Below are 25,422 nucleotides of genomic sequence, written 5' to 3'. Positions count from 1 at the left end.
TTTAAAAAGATTCATACATTATTTTCAAATCTTTTATTATTTCTCCTTTAACAACTATCACTATGAAAACTTGAGATTTCCTGTTAAGTTTGGACTTTTTTTCCCCCTAAGTGCAATGGAAAGCCACTAGAGGACTTAAAGCAAGGAAGTAACAATGTCTGATTTGTTTTAAAAAGATCGCCTTGGCTGCTGCACCAGTGATTGTGGAAGGGCAGGAGGGGAAGCAAGGACAAGCAAGAGGTTATTGCAGGAGGGAGTCCCAGTGAATGACATACAGGCCTGGACCGAGGGGTAGAAGTGGTTATGGAGGGGAGTGGATGGGTTCAGGATGGGACTTGCTGATGGCCTGGACTGGGGGAGGTGGTGACAGAAATGGAGAAACCAGGAATAAGACTCTGGATTATTGCTTAAGCAACTGGGCAAGTGTTCAACCACTTTAGGTTTGAAATGCTCATTAGGACTGAGTAGGTTTTGAATAGGTGAATGGATGGTCTGGATCTTAGGGAAGGGAGGATGTTAGAGTTGGAGATGTAGAGTTAAGAGCAATTGACATAGAATCTTTAAAGCCAGAGGCCTAGATGGGAAGATCTAAAGAATGATAGGGTAAAGAGAAGGGGGACCAGAACAAAACTCTGGGCATTTAAAGACTGAGCTAAGAAAGGCAGCTCAAGTTGCAAAAAGAGCCTTCACGAACACTCCGAACTCCCAGCCATGGCTCACAAAGACCTGCACGCCCTGGCCCCTGCTGCCTCTCCAATTTCCTCTTACCGCTCTTCCTACCACCAGCTTCACACAGATCTCTGCTACCGCTCATACTTTTCAAGTATGCCCAGTTCATTTCTTCCCTAGGACCTTTACACCTGCTCTCCCTTCACAAGGCTGGGCCTGATCAACGCCATCTACAAATGTCACCTCCTGAATGGGTCCTTTCTGGACACCCTGTGTGAAGCAGTCACTCTACCCCTCTAACGCATTACCCCTGTTAAGTACCTACAGAGCACCTGCCCACTGGACTTCCTGTCCACGTCTCACGAGACTCGTTGCTCCATGAGAGCCAGGGCCTTGCCGACTTGCTCACTGCTGGTTTCCAACACCTGCAGGAGCCCGGGACCCACCAGACTCTCAAATGTGTGTGAATGAATGAGAAGGAATTCTGTTTCTAGTTCCACACGCAAATTACAGAAGCCGCAGGGTCTTTATTTGTCTGCATATCAAAAACAGGAAACTTTGTTGCCTGTTGAGATGGTAATTGCACTGCCTTCCCAGAAAATAAAAAAATGAACAACGATTTGCTAGCATAAAAGCTGAACACAAATACAAATTCAGACTGCTTTGAACATTCTTTATCTTAAACATTGCGTCTTATAGGAAAAAACATACTCACCGAAAGGAAAAACACAACAAAGAAAATCTTTACAACAAAAGCTTCTGGAAAGAAGCAGACCTGTTTTAGACTCTGGAAGCACAAAACAAAAGCACGGGGTTCACATGGTGATGGTGGTGGTGGTGGTGGTGGTGTGTGTACGGGTAGTTCCAATGTTCAGAAGCCAAACTCTTTGTTCTTTCAGTGTGGATGCTTCTAGGCTGTGGTTTGTCCTAGAGCTGGGAGAGTCCACAAGAACTCCTGGTTCAGCCTGTACCGAGGCGGCCAGAGAGGAGGGGTGACCTGCTCCACCTCCCAGTTTCGGGGGAGCCATGCTCGGAGAATGTAGCTCCTAATCCAGAGTTTTCTCCATTAGGCCAGCGTCTCCTCGCCTCTGAACTACTTGTAGAAATTTATCAAATGGTCTTTTTCTCCTTTTTAGAACTGGTAATCTGGGCAATTAAGCCATGATGAACAGAGATGAACCAGCACACTCACTGTTCCTCCTTTGCTGTGCCATGCCTACTAGCTCCTCCATGGTCAGTCCCCTTCTCAGCGCTTTTCTCTCCCCACCATAGTAACTCAGGGCTCAGTGCTCTCCTCCTCTGATGCCCATGTGTCTCAAAAGCTCCCATCTGATCCCCTAGTGACCACCTCCCAAATGTATCTCCTATTCTGATCATTGAATTTAGACTTGCAAGCCCATAGCTATATGAAATTTGCCCCTATCCCAGATTCCCCCCCTCAGTGAGCTGCAGCAATAGCTCAGGCCATAGGCCTAAGACTCGGACCCGATCTCTCTCCTTTCCTGTCCCCCAATTCCATACGATAAATGGGTCCTGTTGTCACTTTTACTTTTCATCCACAGGTGCGTATAACTGCACTAATCATGATCCTTGGTTCATAACACACCACCAGTGGTTTGTTCATGATTCTCTTCTTTGTTCATGTATTTACTTTTAATGACAAATGAACCCATCGCCCAGGGATGAGAGAACGTCAACTTGCTCATATATTTGTTCCTCTCAGTTCTGTCCCCTTATTTCCTCCACACCCAGATCCTGAACTTATACTCAACTTTGTGTTCATCGCTACCTTGTTTTTTTAAACTAATTTTCTCATATATATGTATGCCTAAACAATTTTTAGTTTTGTGCTTTATGAACAAAGTATTGTCATACATAGTCTTCTGAGTTTGCTTTTCCACTCGTTGTTACTGTCCTGCATGTAGCCAATCAATGCCTGCTCATTCATTGTTAGTGTTCAACCCCTTACCCTTCCGTAGAAAGGCATCATAACAATGCAGGAACGTATTACATGTGTATTCTGGGGCACATTGTGCAAGTACTTCTCTTGAGAATATAAAGTGGAATAGCTGGACCATGGGGGCGTGTGTATATATATAAGCATGTTCAACTTTCAAATGGATGGCTTTTCAGAGTTTTGGTCCATATGCATTTATGCATTTCCAATTCTGTGGAGACCTGTTTAGTCTTTTCCCCATTTTTTTGTTAGGTTTGTTTTCTTGCTTGCTGATTTCTAGAATTTCTGTTTATGTTCTTGAGACTAATATGCTACTGGCCATAAGCTTTGCAAATATCTTCTCATAGTTTGTAGTTTGGCTTTAATGTCTTTTGATGAACAAAATTTCTAAATTCACAACATACAATACAGCACAATTGTTATGATAAATGACCTTTTATGGTTTAAGTTTATTAAGTTGTTCTTAAAGTAAGAAGGATTTGAAAGATATTCGCCTTCCTTTTTGAAATATATTTCACCTACAATTTCAAGTATAATTACATCATCAGAAATTCTAAAGGTTCAGGTCATTTAAGCAGTTGTGTGTGAGTGGTATGAAAAGATCCAACTTTGTATTTTCCCTTGTTTTGTCAGGCCCGTTTAGTATAGTTCAATCACTGATCTACCAGACCCCGCACATACATGTACATTTTGTGAAATTTACATGTACTTGTGGGTCATCTGCTTTGGGGCTATTCTCCACTGGCCACTTGGTCCATTGTCCACACTAATGTTACACACTCTTGAATACTTCAGTCTCATAAGAAGTCCTTGTGGTAGGGTAAGTTCCTCCCTTTTCTTCAGAAGTGCCCTCATCATTCTTCATCCTTAACTCTGTCACAAACATTTCAAATCAGCTTGTCAATTCCAGGAGAATGCTGGGATTTAGTTTGAAGATGCACTGAATCTATATATCAGTTTGGGAGAAAACTGACATTTTTTGGATATTATTTTTCTACTTAAACACAGAAACACTTTAGTCCTCTTTAATGCCTTTTGTCAAGTTTTACAGCTTTCTATGTACCAATCTGGCACATATTTGGTCAGATTTGTTACTATGCACTTAAGAACTGTTTTTGCAAATGGGCAAAGACCTGAACAGACACTTCTCCAAGGAGGACATACAGAGGGCTCAGAGACATATGAAATGATGCTCAATATCACTAGCCATCAGAGAGATTCAAATTAAAAGCACAATGAGATACCTACCACTTCACACCAGTCAGAATGACCATCATAAACAAGTCAACAAACAGTAAGTGCTGGTGAGGTTGTGGAGAAAAGAGAGCCCTAGTGCACTGTTGGTGGGAATAGACTGGTGTAGCCACTATGGAAAACAGTACAGAATTTCCTCAAAAAACTAAAAATGGAGCCGCCTGTTGACCCAGCAATTCCACTCCTGGGATTATACTCTGCCAAGAGATGGAAGCAACCTAGGTGCCCATCAGTAAACGAATAGACCAAAAACCTATGGTACATTTACACAATTCTACGCAGCAGAAAGAAAGGAGCTCCTACCTTTTGTAACAGCACGGATTGAACTGGAGAGCATTATGCCAAATGAAATAAGCCAGCCAGTGAAAGACAAATACCATATGATCTCACTTACAAGAGGAACCTCATGAACAAAACAAACAAGCAAGTAAAATAGAACCAGAGACACTGAAATTAAGAACAAACTGACAGTAACCAGAGAGGAGGGAGGAGCAGGATAGTAAGGGAAAGAAGGGGAAGGGTCATCAAGGAACATGTATAAAGGACTCAGGGACAAAGCCAAAGGGGGGAAGGATGGAGGGTGGGGAGAAAGTGGTGGCAGGAAAATAGAGACAACTCTACTTGAACAACAACAACAACAAAAAAAATCCTGCTGGGAAAAGGGAAAAAAATGTAACCATCTAAATATGAGAAAGTTTTTTGGTATTTCAAAAGTGTGACTTCGGCTTGGATTGAAATGTGTAACACATCTATCATTAATAAAGTTATGGCTTCTTGTGGGATAAAAAAAATTGTTTTTACAATTGGTGGGTGTCTTTTTAAAAATTCTGCTTTCTAACTGTGACTGGTGTATATAGCTCCAACTCACAATTATATATTGATTCTATATTTAGCCACCTAACAAAACTGCAATTGTGTCTAATATTTTGATGGAAGACTTCTTGGAGGTGGAGCAGTTTCCTGTGTAGACAATCACATTATCTGCAAATGAGTTTTACTTCCTCCTTTCCAGTAATACCTTATTTTTCTCATCTTACTGCAATGACTAACATTTCTAGTACAATGTAAAATAAAAGTGAGAACAGCAATCATCCTTGTCTCATTTCTTTAAAGAGAATGCTTTTAATGTGTTCCCTATTACAATGGTGTTTATTTCAGAATTTTTGAAGATCACCTTTGCCAAGGTGAAAGGTACCCTTCCATGTACATACTACCAGAAGTTATCATTAATGGGTGTTTTTATTAAATGCTTTTTTGCACCTACTGATCAATTGATTTTTTACTTTTATTCTGCAAATGAGTAAGATTTGTAAATTTTCTAATATACCATCTTTGCCTCCCTCAGTTAAATGCCACTTGGTCAGTATGTTACATTGTTTACTTGGCATATATATTCGTGACCAATACGGGCCTACAATTTTCCTTTCTTGATTGTCCACATGTGGTTTTACTACCACAGATGCACTGGTTTTGTTGTATGAGGCATATAATCTCCAGGAGAATATGTCAAACTAGAATAACCCATTCTGTTTGGTAAAACCATCTATCCCTAGAGTTTTCTTTATGGTTAGATTTCTATTTCCTTACCTTTATACTAATACTATTTCACACTGCTTACTTAGGCTTCTGATTTCTCATCAAAATATAATTTTCTAAAAATTTCTCCATTCTGCCTACATTTTAAAATCTATCATCATGTTGTTCATAATATTCACCTGTTTGACATCTGCAGTTTATGTAGTACCTACCCTTTTCCATGCCCGATATGGGTTATTTGTGCAGTTTCTCTTTTCTCCATGACAAACCTGCCCCCAATTTTTCTTTGTTAATCTTTCCACATTGTCTCACAGCTTTGTTGACCCTCTATGGCAATCTTGTTTTCTCAGCTTCTGCTTGTCTGCTTTATCTTGTTCTTTTGTAACTTCTTTAATTGAACACTCATTTTTAAAATATAAATAAGGATTTAAGACTATAAAGTTTCCCTTGAACCATTATTTACTCTGCACCCTATATTGTGATATTTATTAGTCAACCCTTATCGTTTTAAAATTTATTTCTATTTCCATCATTTATTATTACTATTTTCTTAAGTCTCCTTGGCGAACTAAATTTTTAGCATCATGTAGTGACCATCTCTATCTCTAATAATACCTTTGTCTTGTCTATGTTGTCTGATAATAGTATAACCACACAAGCTTTCTTTTGTTATTTTCCTGGTAACTATTTTTTTCAATTATGGTATACATTCAACATATTTTAGTTCCAGGCGTATGGCATAGTGGGTAGACATTTACGTAGTTTAGGAAGCGATCCCCCAGTAAGTCTGGTACTCACCACGCCGTTATTACAATATTGTCGACTACATTCCCCGTGCTGTACTTTACTGTTTTATCTCCCCATGACTGTTTTGTAACTACCACTTCGTACCTCTTAATCCCTTCCCCTTTTTATCCTCCTGATATTTTTCTGTTTTTTTAAACATTTTCATGTCATTATGCCATGCCTATAAATATATCTTAACCCAAATTGACTATCTTTTCACTGGTGAGTTTATCTCACCATCTTAAAGCACTTTAAAAAATGTTTTTAAACAGCTCTGAGATATAATCTACATACCACAGAAATCCCCTTTTAAGGTGTACAATTCAGTGGTTAAATCATCTTTTTATTTGTGTCACACTATTTTTCTTTCTTTTTCCTTCTGACAAGAACCTAATCTTCATGTTCTCTGGTCCCTCTACCACTCCCATGTGTTGAAATTATAAAGTTATTGATACACTTTACTTTCTTTAGTCCTACTTTTTATTTATTCTTTTTAAAGTTATCAACCAACTTCCCCTAAGTATCTGATTACTCCTCAAATCTCTTGCAGCATCCCTTGGATTTGTTTCTCTTTCTATTTAAGTGCTTTCTCCAAAGGTGCTTTTAATTTCCACCTTTGCTGGAAAATCTTCTGAAGCTTTGAACGTCTGAGAACACTTTTATTGTGCCCTTCCGTTAGAACAATTAACACCAGGACATAAAATTCTAGGTTCAAAGTTCTTTTCGTGTTCAATTTCAGATTCTTGAGCGGGGCCTGGTAATCACTGTTTCTCCCGAATCATTCTCAAATGTCCTTTTGTCAGTGGACTGCCATCCACCCTGGTGACTGAGTCTTCTACAGGTTAGGGCTGACTAAGCCTTGGAGACAGGACTGAACACGATGCCACCTTCAGGAAACCTGCTTTCTCATCCACTGCTGCTGTGAATATCAACTGGTTCATCTCTTCTAGAGGGCAACTGGGCAACAGAGATCAAAGTTTTAAAATACACATATACCTTGTTTGACCCAACACTTTTACTGCTAGGCATCTACATGAAGGAAATAGCCCAACAATGTCCAAAGTACATACATAAGGATACTCATCATCACAACACTATGATGTGAAAAAAAATTTTAACAACTTACTCTCCAAACACAATTAAATTATATTAACATCCTGCCCCGTCTGGTGTGGCTCAGTTGGAGCGCGGTCCTGTAAACCAAAAGGTCATGGGTTTGAGTCACGGTCAGGGCACAGCCTAGGTTGCGGGTTTGGTCCTGGGTCAGGGCATGTACAAGGGTCAGACAATTGATGTTTCCCTCTCAAATCCTTGTTTCTTTCTCCCTCCCTCCCATCCCCTCTTTCTAGAATCAATAAGCATGTCATCAAGTGATAAAAAATGATCTTATCCTATAATCAAAACCTTCAAGTGACAAAGATGTGTAGAAAAATACTTAAATTTTAAAGTAAGAAAGTCTGCTTTTAGTTTCAGAATTATGTATGAAATATCTGAAAGCTGAAAGGCTATTACTCTTCAACAATATTAACAGTAGCTTTATTCGGGTGCCAAGATTCATTTGTCATTTCTTCCTTTTCCTTTTCTATACTTAACTATATTTCTACCATGAAACACTTTTCTTTTATAAGTAACTTTCATAAATAGTTTCTCCACATGTTAGTTTTACAATTTGGAACTTAACGGATTGGTCCATGTACCAATCTATGGTCCGTGTGTGTACCCTGCATGTACCATTCTTTCAACTACACTCCTTCGAGTTCCTTGAGATACATCAAATTCCTTATTTCTCTTTATATTCTTTTCAATGCCTATTACAGTGCTCAATATATATAAAGTATGAATATATTACATCAAGATGTTCAAGAATGCATTTCTGGGATAAAATGTGACTATCCTCTACCTAACCAATCACCATAATAAAGGGATTCTTTAAGTAACAAAGAACAGAATGATTAAAACAGTAACTTTCAGACTTTTAAGCAGCAGAATTCTCCTTAAATAAAAGCTTTTTTTGAATCCCAGTACATGAGACAGACAACAACAGAGTCAGTCTAGTGGAGAGACACAGGCTGACCCTGCCCTCAGCTTTCCTCCTTGCCTCCCACAGGCTGCTGTGCAACTTGAAAACTAATGTAATCCATTCAGCTGACCGCATGTGCTATGTCAGAGCTAGAAGAGAAAAGCAGAAACCCATTCGATCTAATATTTATTTATTTAGCTTTTTTTTGCAACTATAAATTACAATCACTAGTACACCTGTAGTCTTTTATAGTGTTCAACTAAAGAATAAGCAAAAACAGCATAGGTCAGTTTAAAAGAAATCACAGTACTTCTTGGTGTAAATTGCAAAAGAGGGAAGAAGTCTTGGGCCTAGACCGTGGAAATAAATATCAAGTAACCATAAAAATATTCAGCCATCTTCCAGGTATTCAAGGAGGTTTGTGCATGGTCCCAGGCAGAGGATCAGAGCTCCTCTTTGAAATATCCCAGCTTTGCCAGTGACATCTCTTTTCTCAACTGCATAACTTCCCAAAACATGTGATCAACTATACAAACAGGAAAGAGAAATGCATTAATCATCAAATATCATCCCAATTATTTTTAACATGTTTCAGTGAAAATCTAAGATTACCTGGAAAACCATGTGGCATTTCCTAATGACAGACCCAATGCCTAGACATTCTACTGCTGTTTCACACACCTTTTCACATACCTGTGAGCATCCCAGTTTTAAATAAGCAGTGGTCACCATTCTGCCACAACTATTCGTTAGATACATCAGTGACCACCATGTTAGCCCAACAGAAGGTAGACATTTCCGTGTCCTGAGTAAAGAGCAATGCTGCTGCCTTCATAAATAATTACACTCAATGCTTGATTATGCACGAGTTATTATCTAGCTTCTGTATCTTCTTGCTCTAGTCACTGCATCTTGGCCATTGCACTTTTCATTAATAATTACAGAGAGTGAAAAGGAAAACAAGAGGCAGTCCAGAGAACTCAGTAACATTTTTGTGCCTAGTAGGGAAGCAACTCAAACTAGAAATAAAAACAAATGTAGAGGATGACCTGTAAATTTTCATTATCTCTACATCTGTAAGCCCTCTCTGTAAGTACAAAAAAGATGGCTCTATGGACTTCCAGTCAAGATGGCAGCGTAGGCAGACACAGCACACGTCTCCCACAACCTCAACAAAATCACAACTAAAATATAGAACAATCATCACTCAGAACTGTCAGAAATCAAGCTGAATGGAAGTCGTCTGACAACTATGGAATTAAAGAAACCACATCCATCCACACTGGTAGAAGGAGTGCAGATGCAGAATGGGCCAGTCCCACATCCACGTGTGGGGACATCTCAGGAGAAAGGAGTCCCTACCCCACACCAGGCCCCCAGACCAGGGTTCCAGCACTAGGAAGATAAGTCCCCACAACTTCTGGCTGCAAAAACCAGTGAGGATTGAGTCGGCAGAGGAAGCTGCAGGAGCCCCAAGCAGTTCCTCTTAAAGAGCCCACACACAGACTCACCTACTCAGACTTACTCCCTGTGGGCTTCAGCACCAGGGCAGCAGCTTGAAAGGCACTAGTGGTATACAGGGAGGAACTGAAGTGTCTGGCATCAAAGCAAGCAAAGGCCATTGTCCCTTCTCTTAAACTCCCCCCCACACACACACAAAGATACAGAGCTGGCAGGCTGGTACCCTATCTATGACTCTATCAACCTGGCTAACACTGACCCACCTTGGAGATCTCTGGAGACTCTGTCCCACCCAACTTACAGGCCTACTCAAGGTGATTTTCCATATAAATGGCTGGTCTTGGCTCATGCTGCACAACTTCCAAATCCTATCAAACAAGCAACAGCCAGCCTCAGTGTGCCCCAGGCCTGGCACTAGCGGCAGCCAGCCTGGATTCATAGCTTGCCTTTCCCTGGGCATCTCCAAGCCCAGCACAAGAAGCAGTCATCTCAGATTGCTTTATGGCTCAGGCAGGGTGGCCCTGAAAAAAACACAGGTGGGGGCTGACTACAGCCTGCACCACCCAGTAAACCCCAGAGCCTGGGCACCCAGTGGACAGTTACAGACCACATCAAAGCACCACCACCCTGCCCCTGCTCAGCTGATATTCCATGAGGGTGGAGGTTGGTGGTCAGTGGTTACAGCCAATCCTTGCAGCTCAATGAACTGGGTAAATCACTCCCAATGATCTGCCAACAGCAACGAAGGCTCAACTACGAGAGGAGTGTACTCAGCCCACACGAAGGGGACACCTTGAGTACACAGCCTGGGTGACGGGAGGCTGTGTCACTGGACCCTACAAGGACACCTACTACATTAGGCCATGCTACCAAGACATAGAGTCAAAGCAGCTCTACCTAAGACATAGAAACAAACACAGGCAGGCTGTCAAAACAAGGAGACAAAGAAACATGGCCCACATGAAAGAACAGATCAAAACTCCAGAAAAAAAAGCTAAGAAATGGAGATAAGCAATCTATTGGACGCAGAATTCAAAACACTGGTTATAAGGTTGCTCAAGGAACTTAGTGAGAACCATAACAGCATAAAAAAAAAACCCAGTCAGAAATGAACAATACACTAATTGAAATAAAGAACAATTTATAGGGAAACAACAGTAGAGTGGATGAAGCCAAGAATCAAATCAATGACTCAGAACATAAGGAACAAAAAAACAAAAACAAAAAAAACGACCAATTGGAACAAGAAGGAAAAAGAATCCAAAGAATGAAGACAGTGTAAGCAGCCTAGTGAGACAACTTTAAGCACTCTAACATTCACTTCACAGGGGAGCCAGGAGGAGAAAAGAAAGAGCAAGAAATTGGAAATCTGTTTGAAAAAATAATGAAATGAAAACTTTCCTCAACTGGTAGAGAAATAGACATGCAAGTGCAGGAAGCACAGAGAATCCCAAACAAGATGGATGCAAAGAGGCCCACACCAAGACACATCATAATTAAAATGCCAAAGGTTAAAGAGAGACTCTTAAAAGTAGCAAGAGGAAAGAAGTTATTTACAGGGGAATTCCCATAAGATTGTCAGCTGATTTCTCAAAAGAAACTTTGCAGGCCAGAAGGGACTGGCAAGAAATATTCAAAGTGATGAAAAGCAGGGACCTACACCCAAGATTGCTCACCCATCAAAGCTATCATTTAGAATGAAAGGGCAGATAAAGTGCTTCCCAGACAAGAAATAAACTAAAGGAGTTCATCATCACCAAGCCATTACTATATGAAATGTTAAAGGGATTTATTTAAGAAAATGAAGAAGATCAAAACTATGAACAATAATGTGGCAAAAACACATTTCTAAAAACAACTGAATCTAAAAAACAAGATAAGTAAACAAGAACTGACACAGGATCATGGATACAGAGAGCATTTTGATGGCTGCCAGATGTGAGAGGAATGTGTAGAACTGGGTGAAGACGTAAGGGGATTAAGAAGTACAAACAGGCTGTTACAGAATAACCATGGGGATGTAAAGTACAGTATAGGAAATGGAACAGCCGACAAACTTATACACATGACCCATGGACATGAACAACGGTGGGGGGATTGTCTGAGTGGAGGGTGGTAAAGGGGGAAAATCAGGACTACTCTAATAACATAATCAGTAAAATATAATTTAAAACATTACAAAAAAAAATGGCTCTATATTTCAGACAACAAAATGTCTTCATCTGACATAGGATCAGATTTAGACTTAAATTAGTGGTTTTCTCAACCAGGTGAGATTTGTCCAGGGGCTCAAAGTCTGGAGACATCTTGCATTCCTGGCATCTAGTGAGTAACGCCCAGGGACACTGTTAAACATCCTACAATGTAAAAGACAGTCCCCCACAAGAACGTATATCCAGCTTAAAATGTTAAACAGTACAAAGGTTGAGAAACCTTGCTTTCAATTTTGCTGGCCTAAGTTCTTTTTGGTATAAGCACAGAGAATAAACAAACTTTTACATTAATAATGTTTATTTACTGCAAACCCACACAGTATATGATGTACATCTAATATTGTCAAGTGAAAAGAGTGATGGAAACCAGAGAAGAAATTACTTTTACCATCAACACAGACCATCACTCATGACACTTTCTATTTACATAAAGTAAATGATCTCTCAGCCTTCTTTCACTACAAAAACAACATTCTAATGAGGAGAAAAAATATGCTTGTCACTTTAACATAACCAAAGTCATCTGTCCTCCAGCTCAAATCATATTATCCACCAACAGGATTCAAAAAAGACTTCAATTTTATTAAAGTCAGAGAAAGCATTGTGCCATTTAAAAAAAGACTACTTTTGCCCTGGCTGGTGTAGCTCAGTAGATTTCGGGCCTACAAACCAGACAATCGTGGTTCAATTCCCAGTCAGGGCACATGCCTAGGTTGCAGGCCAATTCCCAGCAGGGGACGCATGAAAGGCAACCATACATTGATGTTTCTCTCCCTCTCTCTTTCCCTTCCCCTCTAAAGATAAATAAATAAAATCTTTATAAAAAAAGACTACTTTTATGCTACACAACTTCTGAAATTCAACATTAATTAGAGACAGGTTTCACCTTTACTCTTATACCTGTTTTCACTATATCAGAGCTTGAGAAATGTTAAAACAAGTTTTTATGGGCATGACTAACTTTTCCACAGAATTAAGATTCACTGCTTTACCTGACTGATAGACAGAAGGCTTCTATTAGTCTTTAAGTATAAGAATTTTAAAAAGAGTATTTTCAGTGTCTAAAAAAAATGTATGAACAGGAAAACTCCCCACAACCTCAAATACAAAACTGGCGCGGGCCTGCCCCTGTCCAGCATCTGTCACTTCTGGTCTGCAACGGCCACCCGCGCGGAGCAGCACTGCCCTGGCTGCGCAGCCGCATCTGCTTGGTGTCCAGGACTGAGACACTCGCTACGGCAACGCTGGCGGGAGGGGGGCTCTCCTGCCTCCTGCACATGTCACCTGCGTGCATCTGCTGGTTTATGACACAGCAACCTTCCCTCCACTCAGAGTTACACCACGTGGTGACTGCTTCACTGACTCTCACGTGAAAGCAGAAAATACAGAAAAGAACTGTTAGCGCCTCGTGGTTTTCACCAACTGAAATAAATCTGACCATGTCTAGAGCTTGCTCATTTTTCCCTCTTCAGGAGTAAATTCAATGAGCTTCGTACTCACCCCACACTTACCACCTGGTTTATCATATACCTCTTAAGAGTTAAAACTGATTCTGCTGGAAACTCAAAATCACAGTAAAATGAGGCACATATAAAGATTAAGCACAATGTTTTAAAAGAGGTATTTGTTTCCAAATTCTCCACACACTTTATTAGAATTATAAAAGAGACTCAATATAAATATACCAACAATAAAGTTTATTTAAGCATTACTAAACTTTTACGAAGCTGTTTTATGAGAATACTCACCGTCCTGCTGTTTCACAAGTCCCTGCTGAATGTAGCGAATGTACGTAAAAAAGTTACACACAGACGTGATCTAGGCCAGAAGGAGAAAATGTCATCAATAATTACATGTCTTACATACAGTGAACTTTATTAAAATCTGTGATTAAGTTACTTACCCTGTATCTACAAAAAGGAGAAATATAGTAATAATTGCTTGAGTCTCCTAATTTAATTCTGTGTTTACAGGACTTACTCTGGCCAGTGAGAGCACATTTTCTGTAAAATAATGATAAATTTCAGTTTTTTTAAAATTAAAGGCATTCTGCCCTACCTTCTGTACAAGCTGCAGACAACTAGCATTTGAGGCCCCGCCCCTCGACGGTGGGCTACCGTGACGGAAAAGACAGAATCCCTCCCCTTCTGGGGTTAACAGTCTAACGTGAGCATAACAGCATAACCTCAAATAGAATCTAAGTGCTTTTAATACACGTCCTATCCTGAGCAAACACACCAATGAGCAATCTGGTACAGGAGAGCTCTCGGCTTTCCAGCAAGACTTTGACTCCTTCCCGGGTCTGAGAGAGCCTAATGATTATCAAGTTTCAAAACAGTTACCAATAGCTTTCAGGCTAGTAGCTTCCAGATAAGGTACTTTTGGGTGTGTTTTGTTGGTTTACATGCATTTAATGTGGTACCTAGGCCTGAGAAATATGGAAGAATAAGCCACCTTACAAAAAGACTGAATCTTAACAGTTATGGAAAGGGTACACTACATTTAGATATATCATTCTTTCTACTTACATACTATAAAATCTAAAATTTGGTATAAGGGCCTTCTGGTTGGAATTAGGCTACAAGCCTCTTGAGGCCAGGGACTGGACCGTATTCACCTTAACTGGCAGGTCTTAAGCATGTTCCTGGCTGTTGGTGAGAGACAGACCACCTGTCACTCACCCTACTGCTCAGGACGGAGCTGGCTTGTGCACCAGGCTGGGCTTGCAGCAGTCCAGCCGCCCCGCGCAGTCGGGAGCCTGGCTGAACACAACTACCGCTCCCGACCAATGCAAAACCAGTGTAGTTCTAAGTAAAATAAAGTGCCAACAGCGTTTTATATGACATCACAAATTAAATAGTAAAAAAAAAAAAATTAATTGAACATTAAATTTCCAGATACTTATACGAAATATGACACAGATATGCCTCCATATTAAGAAAACAAATAGAAATGTGTATTAGCACACAGGGTAATTTTAGAGATGACCATTCTCATCACAAAATAACTTTTGTGTCTTTTCAAAGAAATTTTGCCTCATTGTTTCTTCATTAGCAAATTCCTTTAATGAGCTATAACAATATTTTTCAAACACAGTAAACTACTAGCTCAGGGAGGATAGATGATCAAGAAATTTAAAGAACCAGCGTTGGAAGTCTTTGGAACTTCCAAAAGTATAATTTTATACAAGAGGATAAAAGTACCATCAAATTAATAAAATCAAGTTATACACTATCCTCCTGGAAACAGATACCTGTTTGTCTACTATTTTGTCTAATTTTGAAAGGATCTGCTAAAGTGATATTAAGTATCAGTTTTTTAAATAATAAAAAGCACTGAAGTTTTCTCATTTTTAAAGCCATCTGGAAACTGTCACCACCCACGGATTTCCTTTGAGCTGGGAGTCGATGCTGAGCCCTCTGACGTCCGACTCCACTGTTCTGTCCGCATCCACACCACCTCCGAGTCTGCAGCCAGCTCCGGTCCCAGCTTTCAAACCCTTGCTTGTCACTTTTACTTGGGATGTCAAAATGTTTAAATCCAGACCTATCATCTTCCCAAAAGCAGAGCCCCTCCCACCAGTTTCCAAATGCCACATCATTGTTCTACTCAGTCATCGTTACCTCCTTTGTCCAGCACCAGCCCTCCACCCAAATCTAACGGTCCCTCAAGTTTTCTTCAGATCCATCCCATCTTTCCTGCCCCCACACTCACCAGCCTCTCTGAACACACCGCTTCATTGTTTCTAGGCTTTCCGTCATATCTGTTCTTTTTCTATCCAAATTCCACCCATTTTTCAAAACCCCAGATCAACTCTGACCCCACCACTAAACTATCGTCCTCAAAATTTCTGTAGCACTCTGACATTCCTTAGAGATTATCCTCCTAACCTAGTCCATGGCAGCCTTGGCCAGACCTTCACATTTCAAAAAAGAGGACGACATCACCTTAAAGTGTATTTTCCACACAATATGCACTTAAAACAAAAAATGGGTTTCTGGCCCTCTTCCCACGGGCACAATATCCTTAAACTAAGCAAGCTGTTCCCTGACCCTAATCCATATCATTATTTTGCTAAGATACTATATAAATCCACTTCAGTTGATACTTTCATTTGTCATCATATATCTGCATGTCTGTGTGATATATTATGCAAGCACGAATTTAAAATTTTACAATTAAAAACTACTATACGCAGTATTTAAAATAAGGTATAACACAAACCTTAAAATCATGAACACCGCTAGCATTAATGATCAGGATAAAAATACATGGACGTCTGTGGACTAGAACGCAAAAATGTGAACACCTTCCCCAACTTCAGAGGCCACAGTGCTACAGGTGTTTCACAAGAGGACACGACTCTAGGTGGGTTGCAGGGCCCACACAGCACATGCATGACTAGGTCCCTCCACAAATGATTACCCAAATACCAACACCATCTGATCCTACTAAGAATATAATTTGCATTAGCAGGGAAGGGGGAAAATCAGACAACTCCCACAACAGGATTGTAACACAAACCTACAGTGAGTGAATCTCAATCAGCCTTTTCCTCTTCTGTCTTCGAACTGACCCAGACGAGAGTTACTTGCTGCCTTCTACCAACTCTCTGGGGCCTCCCAGTCCCCTGTATTAATCTAGCGCTAAGCCACCCAGTAAGCAGCTTCCTCAAAATCTTCCCTAGTCACTTTTTAACCAGCTGTGCCAAAAGTTTTAGGTACTCTTGATTTCAATCTTTCTTCCTCCTAGGTCTGGATAAAAAAGAGCCTTGCCCCCCTAGGAAATGAGGGGGTCTTACCTCTGAAGATTTACAACTGCCAAATATCTCTCACATATGAAGGCAGAACCAATCATCTCTGAAAGTGAGAATCCTTTATTATGACAGTATGAAAGGGGAAGGCTACTTAAGTCTTTCACTATCTATGTCTTTTTGGTACCTGTTTTCATGCTTGATAAGACTTGGTCTAAATCACTGTCTTCCCAACTAATTTTGCTGGTGACCCCTGGGAACAGACATTTTACATAGAAACTGAGGATGCACAGTTATACATATATGTGTAGCAAACAAAAATCCTGCTTAGGAGCCACTGAAGTGACTTCCTGATCCAGCACGGTCACGACACGTGGCTCAGAGGAAGAGTCTCTAACTTCTGCACTGCCTGGATCCCTACCACATGCGCACGTTTCTGTGATTAAAAGGGCTCCTTTCTGACTCTGATCTGAAACGCTACATCCCACACGGCCTGGAGGTTTGTGCCTGAGCTGCCGAGGCTCCAGACAGAACACTGACAAGAAATTTAACCACATTTAAACCTGAAAACACTGAGTAATGACAACACATAAACATTTAAAAGCTCAGTATCTGCCACAAGACGTGGCTCTGGAAACGTACTTGGGTCCTCCACACTCAACTGCAGACGCTTTCACGAACCGAACAGGCTGCAACCCCACGGGCTCAATGCTCAGAGTGTTATTCTCCACGGCCTCCAAAACAGCTGAAGCCAACTTGAAAAAAAGAAAAAGTATTAGACACTGTGCTGGCAGAAAAATATCAGATGTGTATTCTACAGTGAACCAATTTTTAACATTCTTTCCCCGAGTTCCACTAGCTTGGCCTTAGCCAATGGGGAAAAAAAGAAACCAGGTAACCTTGATTTGAATTCTTTTATCATTCAAATGTTGTTAAGAAAGGTAATTCAGTTACAGCTAAATAACTTTTCTCATTATCTGGAAGAGGATTAAAGGCATTCATTCCAACCTCTGTTCAACCTTACCCACAATTAACATACACTGTTAGTACCACTTCAAAAATGAATATCTTAACAACTTATCTTGTTAAATATATGCAGTATTTTAATACTGGTCATTCATAATGACAATATATGCTATTTATAGCTATGTATTTTCTGAACTTCCATTTATGTGTACAAAAGAATTAACAGAATTACGAAATATGAAATGCCCGGATGGACATGGTAGTAACTAATAAACAACAGATGAAATGGGCAAACTACTTCAGTCTGGCAAAATTACTGATGCTGACTGGCCTGCCAAAAACCAGGCACAGAGCTACAATGAATAACATATTACATATCAAAAGTGTTTTACTGCTCATCCTAACTTCTCCTTACAAGTAATGTTACCATTAAATCCTCTAAAGACTTAGCAAAAGACTTTGAGGATTAACTATCTTAAACCCTGACTGACAGGATATTTATAGACAAACCAGCCATTGTAAGAGCAAATTAAGATCATGACCTTTTTACTTATCTACTTAATTCACCTCCTTTAACAACCCTGTGACACAGGCAAGAAAGACATTTCCCCCCATTTTCAAGATGAGGAAACTAAATATAATTTTTTTATTACGTACAGATACACCCAACCACACCTTAGAGGGTAGCGCTGCCCTTGCACTGTGCCCTGGACTGAGAATGAAGAACACACCCTCCCCGAACACACAGTTAAGCCTGGAAAGCACTGCAAAGCACTGCAAAGCACTGCAAAGCACTGCAAAGCACTGCAAAGCACTGCAAAGCACTGCAAAGCACTGTGGGAACCGCCCTCTGCTCCAACGGAAAAGATGTCTAGTGCCCGAATGCTAAGAAATTATGACCCTCCTATGGAACAGGGAAAATGGTAAACATGACATTTTTAATAACTTATTTATGTAAGAGATATTAAAATATATAACATGATTTAGTAAAAGGTACAGAAGCAACTCTAAAGCATTCTTATTAAAACTATTTTAGTTACCTCACTTTTTGAGAATGTTAAACATGGAAATATGTCTTCCTGATAGATTTTGTCTAAGAAAGGACATGTTCTATCCATTGTGGGATCATCCTTCCAAGATCTGAACTCATTATACAGAGATAAGTCAGCCTGACAAACCAAAACAAAACAAAACAAAAAATAACTTTTTAAAAAGTACGAATATAAAATCATAAACATTACTGAAAAAGAAATACTCTTCATTTAAAATAACAAACTGAACCATTCTAAATTAGTTATAATACCTGGTGGCAATTTCTCTTTAAAAAAAATTCGAACTCCCAAATGACTAATCAGCCCTTTTCAATGTACCGGCTGTGGTGTTTAATGATGCAACCATCGCCCTCCCCAAAGTTAATGTGGCACATGTGCATACTGTTCTGAATATAAAGGATGATGGCAAGTCTTTAGTGAATGTAATCAAAAATTAATTTGGACCTAAGTTAAATGAAGTATTTGAAAAAACTGAGACTGACCACATTGTAAAACCAAAAGTTTGGGGTAAAATGATACTAATTGTTCTAGTATTACCTGAAGGCATTTTCAAAGGAATTTCCAAAATGTTTATTGTATAAGCAGCAAGACTTGAAAGAAGCACACATATAAGCCTCCTAAATTGATTATCTTAAAATATAATGTTGGTTCAGATATTTTTTGGCAGATGAACATCCAGTAACCACCAACTGAATTATCGACAATAATCCAGGCCAGCACCAGTCTACCTATTCACTCCGCCAGTTGTCCCTCTCCTTCCCTCTTCCCTTTTAACTAAAGTATTCTTCCCTACAGATTCCTAGCCGAGCTCGGTACCACCTGTCAATATACAAGGCTGTACGTACACACAGCCACCCAGAGTGATGTCCCTCATCCACCTGCAGCTCTGAGCTCTCTTATTCAGAAGCCCTGGGTACACTCTCAATGAGGCACTGACCACAGCTATGACCTCCAGGATAGCTTAATTAGGTGTGCATGTATTCTACATAAAAGTAACAAAAGGCTTAGTGTATGCAACCTTTCCTACAGACTTGCTTAGAGAGAGAAAGTAAGCTGTCCAAGGCTACAGAGCAAGAAGCTAGTGAAGTTCAAATGCACACCTAAGTCACTGGATCTCCAAGCCTTGCAGAACACACGTGGCTAGGTGGGCACTCTCAAATGTTTTAAACGTTGCAAATGTCATGACTGAGTGCCTGCAGCACATCTTCTACGGAAATACGAATATGTTTCATTTTCTTTTGGACTGTTATCTTTTATTAAGACACACATCAAATTGATGCCTTTCCTTTGTCTAATAAAACTTTTTGACACATTTTTCACAAAATTGAATATAGTATATAGCTGGAAAGCAAAAAGTTATTAAAGTTATATGTTGCCTATTCATATTTTAAGGGATTTCATTAGCTAAAAGTGAAACTTTAAAATGTTCCACGAGAAAACACTACAATTTTGTTAGTGTAAACAACAGGAAAAAAGGTACATAATTACACACCCTGTGAAACCATCACAAAAATACAAGTCGTACCAAGCCATTAAAAGTGCTAAATTCAAAGAAATTAAAATCATGACTAAAGAAAAGTTTCTTAAATATTTAACAGAACCAATGTAGATTTTATATTTTGTCACATTCAGATCTGACCAAGTATTCAACTTCTCTCTCATAGCATCTTTGATAGTAACTAAACAAGATGTAATTCAATTAAAATAGTAATGACCTTGGTCATTCAGTTTACTAAAGTCCTGGCCTCCCCTGTAAAAATTTAACTGAATGAGCACAGATGGCCTCTTAAAGATTAATGGACTTGAATTCGGCAATGTAAAATAGAGCTCTTAAGAAAAAACAAGGGAGGACTGCTTCATAAATTACTGATTAATCCCCTTGGAAATGCATTCTCATCACATGCAATGAATAAGTAAAAAAAATTCTACAATTATTCATATTTTTGCTCAAAATAGCTCTATATTATCTCAGTTATCATTATAGTTTTTTAAAACAGTAAGTCTTCCATTAGTTGTTTTTTGTTGCTTAATCATCTAAATTAGCTCTAGGACTCCCTTGTACTCTGACTCCTTTACCTCTCCTTCTCCCAGAATTTAAAGTTAAAGCAACACACTGTTCTTCAAGGAATCACCTTATGTTCACACATTTGCTACATTCCTATTTTGTCAGAGCACCCGAGCAACAATTTCAACTAGCCGGATCAGTAAAGCCACCCACTCTCCTTTATGCAAAACATAACAGTTTGCTCCCTAAATGAAATAGCGAGATCAAGAAACTTACCAAGTTTCCAGCAGATACTCCAAGGTCAGTCAGGTAGAGAATGGAACTGAAGAATCCCTGAAAGCGGCCAGCTCTAGATAAAGCCTCCCCCATCTTAATATTGCTAAAAATTTTGCTGGCAAAAATCATAACTGACACCTCAGTGATGAGAATAGATAAGTATCAACAGAGTCAGAGGGGACAGTCCTTGAGGAGTTACCTCTTTGCAGTCTTTTACAATTGGCTGCATCACATTGAGCTCCTGATGACTGCCACTCATAGCACTGCTTGTACTTTTATTTCTTGTATGCCCCTTTCTAAAAGGGGTCTTTCCTCCTGGCAGAGGCTCTTGCGTAGGTGAGGTTGGAGAGCTGGACAATACAAGCGTCTTCAGTGCAGCTACTTCAGCCTGAAGTACATCAATCTTGAGAAGCAATTGACATAGTCACATATAGTAAATACAGTGATGACAGATGCAGCTAAAGGTGAGCAATTTTGTCAAAACACTTTCAAAGATAAAATATAAGTATGATTTGTGTTTTCTGTGGACTAATAAAAGCAAAGTAAAACTAAGTTTTCTGATGTTTCCACATAGTGCATTCAGCTACTATTCACAATGTCTAGTGAAATTTAAAAATTATCAAACTAACATTTTATTTGTGAATTTTCAAAATCTCCAAAATATAATAGCTTATCATCAGATGTAGTTCATTTCTAAAACAGTAAACTCTAACATTTCAGTAGCTTTTTTGGTGAATTAAGAGAATAAATATTAACTTGAAAATGTGATGATATAATCCTTTTGATAATGCACGTGATTCACATGCTTCCCAATCATCTGGCTGTAATACAAATGGACATCAAATGTTCACTACTAACTTTATCTACATGGTGGCTATTTTCTCCTTTATAGTTTCCCAATCTTCTAAAGTAAGCACCATGTGCACAATCAGAACAAAACACACTGTTATCTTTAAGACAGTAATCACTGGGCAACAGGAAGAAGGTCAATCTGATGACAGCCGTCACGGCAGGGGTCCAGGCAGTTCAATGGCTGCAAAGGGCAGCCGGCCTGTGGTGCTGCTGAGTGACCAGCCGCCTCCCACTTTACCAGGACATGACCCCGGAGCCCTATCCCAAACGCCAGAGGAGTGGGCTGCCGAAGCCAAGGCGCACAACATGTGGCTGGGAAACTACAAGCAGTGCGCAGATGATGAATGGCACAGGGTAAGGCGACCACCCAGCTCTGTGACCACTCGCAGCACGAGACGGATTCACGGGACGACTGGGACCACCAGACCCGAGGCTGAGCTGGGGTGGACCGATTCACTGGGACCTAGATGGACATCAGGAACAGTGTGGACACACTGCCCACACCTGTTTCTTGGAATCTCATGTGTAAGCACCTCTTCAGCTTTGTAGCCTTCATGCTATTCAAGTCATGCGTGGGTCAGGGAGACGACCCCTCCTACCCGCCCGTGGGGCTGAGACAGTATGCTCATAATAATCTGTACCTGGAAGGAGGTGGTGATCCCACCCAAGAACCTGTGCAGGTGATTCACTAGGAAATCTGGGGAGACTTCATGGGCTTTGTGCCCCTAACTGACTCCCTCATTCTCAGAGATGTAACCTTAATCTAACCCCTGATAAAACTTAGTGCTGTGGTTAAAAAAAAATAGTAATCACTAATTTCTTTGCTTTGTATACAATTAAAAACAGGAAAAAACTTACTTTTCCTTGTGCTTCTTTCAGCTGCTTTTCTGCCGTTGCCTGCTTGACATTTGCTTCTCGCACCATCTTATGAGCTTCCTAGAAAAGTTAACAGCTCAAATTTTGGAAACAAAGTATTTAGCACTTATTTTCAAAAATCTCTTAATAAGTGACTAAAGCAAAGATATACGACCAAAATATAGCCTGAAAATCAGTATCCAATGTTAACTAGTGAAACGGCAGCTGTCAGCAGAGAGACGAACTATCAGAAATCAGGAGCAGGCACTTTTGTAGCACCATAACCTCTGAGGCCGCCGCGTGAAGTACCGTCGCTCCGATCCCGGGTTGCAGAAAGGACTGCGAATATGGTGGAAGAAAATACATGCTGCGTATGTTAAACCCGATTTCTACGTGGTTAGGTTTTTATAATCTAATCACCACATATACGTGTGTATATACGTCTACTATATATATACATATAAACACTCAGTCACAACACAGACATACAGAAAGGACAAGTAACTGAAACATCAATAGTACTGCTGTTTATAGAAATGACAGGGGGTGGGCTGGGATGGGAGTAAAACACAGATAACTGTACTTGAACAACAATTAAATTTAAAAAAATTTTTTAATTAAAAAAAGAAATGACAGCTGAGAAATCTTGGCTTTCAATTTTTTAACAAGAGTCACAAATGATATGAAGTAATGATTTTCTACAGAGTAATCTAAAAGGATAAATCCTTTTAGATTTAAGACCCTTTTAACAGGGTCTTCATTTTTTAGTACCACAAATATGAAACTCCAGGTGTTTAATTCTCTTTTATTCATATAATTTATTCATCAAACATTTATTTGTACCATCCCTGTGAGGTTCTGCACCAGGTGCTCACAATATATTAGGAAAAAAGACAAGGTCCCTGCTCTTAAGGAGCGTACATCTTGATTACATTCTAATCATTAAAATATCTGAGCAAAAATTCTGGATTTTATTCTAAGTGTAGTATGAAGTCTTCCAGTTTTCTAAGAAAGAGAGGGATATGACTGAACTTGCATTTTAATTTTTATTTACCGATTTTAGAGAAAGAGAGAAGGGGAGGGGGAGATAGAGTGTTGGGAAGAGAGAGAAAGAACATTGACTCGCTGTTCCACTCTTACGAATTCATTCATTGGTTGATTCTTGTATGTGCCCTGACCAGGGATCAGATGATACTCTAACCAACTGAGCTACCCAACCAGGGCTGAACTTGTATTTTTGAAAGATTACCCTGCTGTATGTAACAGCCCCTATGAAAGAGTTAAAGATGGACTGGAACAGTATATAGAGTGCTCGAGATAATTCCCTGGCATGTAATAATATATACTTTGGAACTTCAATTTGCAGTTTATGAGAAAGAAGAAAGGGAGGAAGTGGGGAAGGAAGGAAGGACACTGGCTTCAAAGATATTTAATAAATATCTGACAATGCCACCCTCACTAGGTGCGTCAACTGTTCAGTGGCAAAGTGGGAGAGTGGAAGTCCTGCACCTCAGAGCTTGACAGTGGGGCTCCTATGCGTTCATTTGCTTTTACAGTATTGCAGGGAACTGCAGTTTATACTGGGTTGGCCAGAAAGTCCGTTACATTTTTTCCTTAGTGACTCTAGTAGAGCTTAGCTGTCTTTGACTTCATTCAAACCAATTTTGTTAGACTGTATTGTGACAGCTGTCATATCAGCATGTGTGCATTTAAAAAAAAAAACAAAATTGAACAACCATTTTAATATTGAAGATGGAAGACAATAACTCAACATTTCTGGTGTATTATGCTTCGTTATTTCAAGAAAGGTAAAAACTGCAACTGAAATGTAAAAAAAGATTTGTGCAGTGTATGGAGATGGTGCCATGGCTGATCAAACGTATCATTAAGTGATTTGTGAAGTTTCTTGGTACCATTGACATTTTGGCTGAATAATTCCTCGCTGTGGGGCCGTCTTATGCATTGGAAGATGTTAAGTAGCACCCTGGCCTCTACCCACTAGAAGCCAATACACTGCAGGAGATAGCTGACATACTGGAAAGATCCAAATCAATAAAGTTACTGGTGAAAATGAAAATCGTGTTTCTTATTTTATGGGAAAAAGGTAACGGACTTTTTGGACAACCCAGTAATGTGCCCATGAATGTGAATCCACAGATTATGTTAGTTTAAATAAAAGAAGCTTGAGAATCAATGGTTTATGATGAGATGAGAGGAACTGTGAAAATCTTCCATGAACAATTATGCTGGTTATTTTGTATCAAAACCCTTACAACTGTCAAATTTAATAATAAAGTAAGCATTTTTCTTGTGAAAATAACAAATGTTTCAGATTTGTTGAATTTTTCTGTAATAATAAGGACCCATCAATAGAACCATTTGGCAGATATTTTCAAAATAATAAACATATCTAATCTGACTCTTCGAGATAAGTGACATTTTAAATATAAATGCAGAGTAACTCAAGCTGTGGAGAGAATAATTGTTTAAATGTTTAGAAATAGACTCTGCTTTCATTAACAGTGGACTATGCAACTTGGATCAAACCTACCACGGGGAACAGTGAAAAGAGCTGGACAATTTTTAAAAATGTGTTTGAAGGCATTAGAGGGCAAATGAAATAGAGAAGGACTAGGAGGACCAAGTCCAACAGAAGATGTAAACTCAGAAGAGTGGGCCGGGATTTGGGGTGACTTTTGAAGGACACGGTGAAAAGATACAACACACATGTAAGTGGAATCCTGGAAGGAGGGAGAAGCAGTCTCGA

General features: G+C 39.6%; 1 protein-coding gene across 2 annotated transcripts in view; it reads right to left on the bottom strand.

The window, feature by feature from the left end:
• Positions 1 to 8,395: 8,395 nt before the first annotated feature.
• RAB3IP (RAB3A interacting protein) overlaps positions 8,396 to 25,422 on the bottom strand; it is a 52,567-nt gene continuing 35,540 nt past the window's right edge. For both annotated transcript variants that reach the window (XM_037132158.2, XM_037132155.2), the window contains 7 exons: positions 22,659 to 22,736; positions 21,148 to 21,351; positions 18,656 to 18,784; positions 17,292 to 17,404; positions 13,800 to 13,899; positions 13,645 to 13,714; positions 8,396 to 8,748 (listed from right to left, as the gene is read on the bottom strand). In XM_037132158.2, coding sequence (XP_036988053.2) covers positions 8,666 to 8,748; positions 13,645 to 13,714; positions 13,800 to 13,899; positions 17,292 to 17,404; positions 18,656 to 18,784; positions 21,148 to 21,351; positions 22,659 to 22,736 — 777 coding nt within the window. In that variant the 3' untranslated portion in view covers positions 8,396 to 8,665. The remainder of the gene's footprint in view (positions 8,749 to 13,644; positions 13,715 to 13,799; positions 13,900 to 17,291; positions 17,405 to 18,655; positions 18,785 to 21,147; positions 21,352 to 22,658; positions 22,737 to 25,422) is intronic.

Source organism: Artibeus jamaicensis, unplaced genomic scaffold (assembly GCF_021234435.1).
Source record: "Artibeus jamaicensis isolate MK-2021 breed Jamaican fruit bat unplaced genomic scaffold, CSHL_Jam_final contig_233, whole genome shotgun sequence".
Classification (NCBI taxonomy): Eukaryota; Metazoa; Chordata; class Mammalia; order Chiroptera; family Phyllostomidae; genus Artibeus; species Artibeus jamaicensis.
This window is presented reverse-complemented; position numbering and strand designations above follow the sequence as displayed.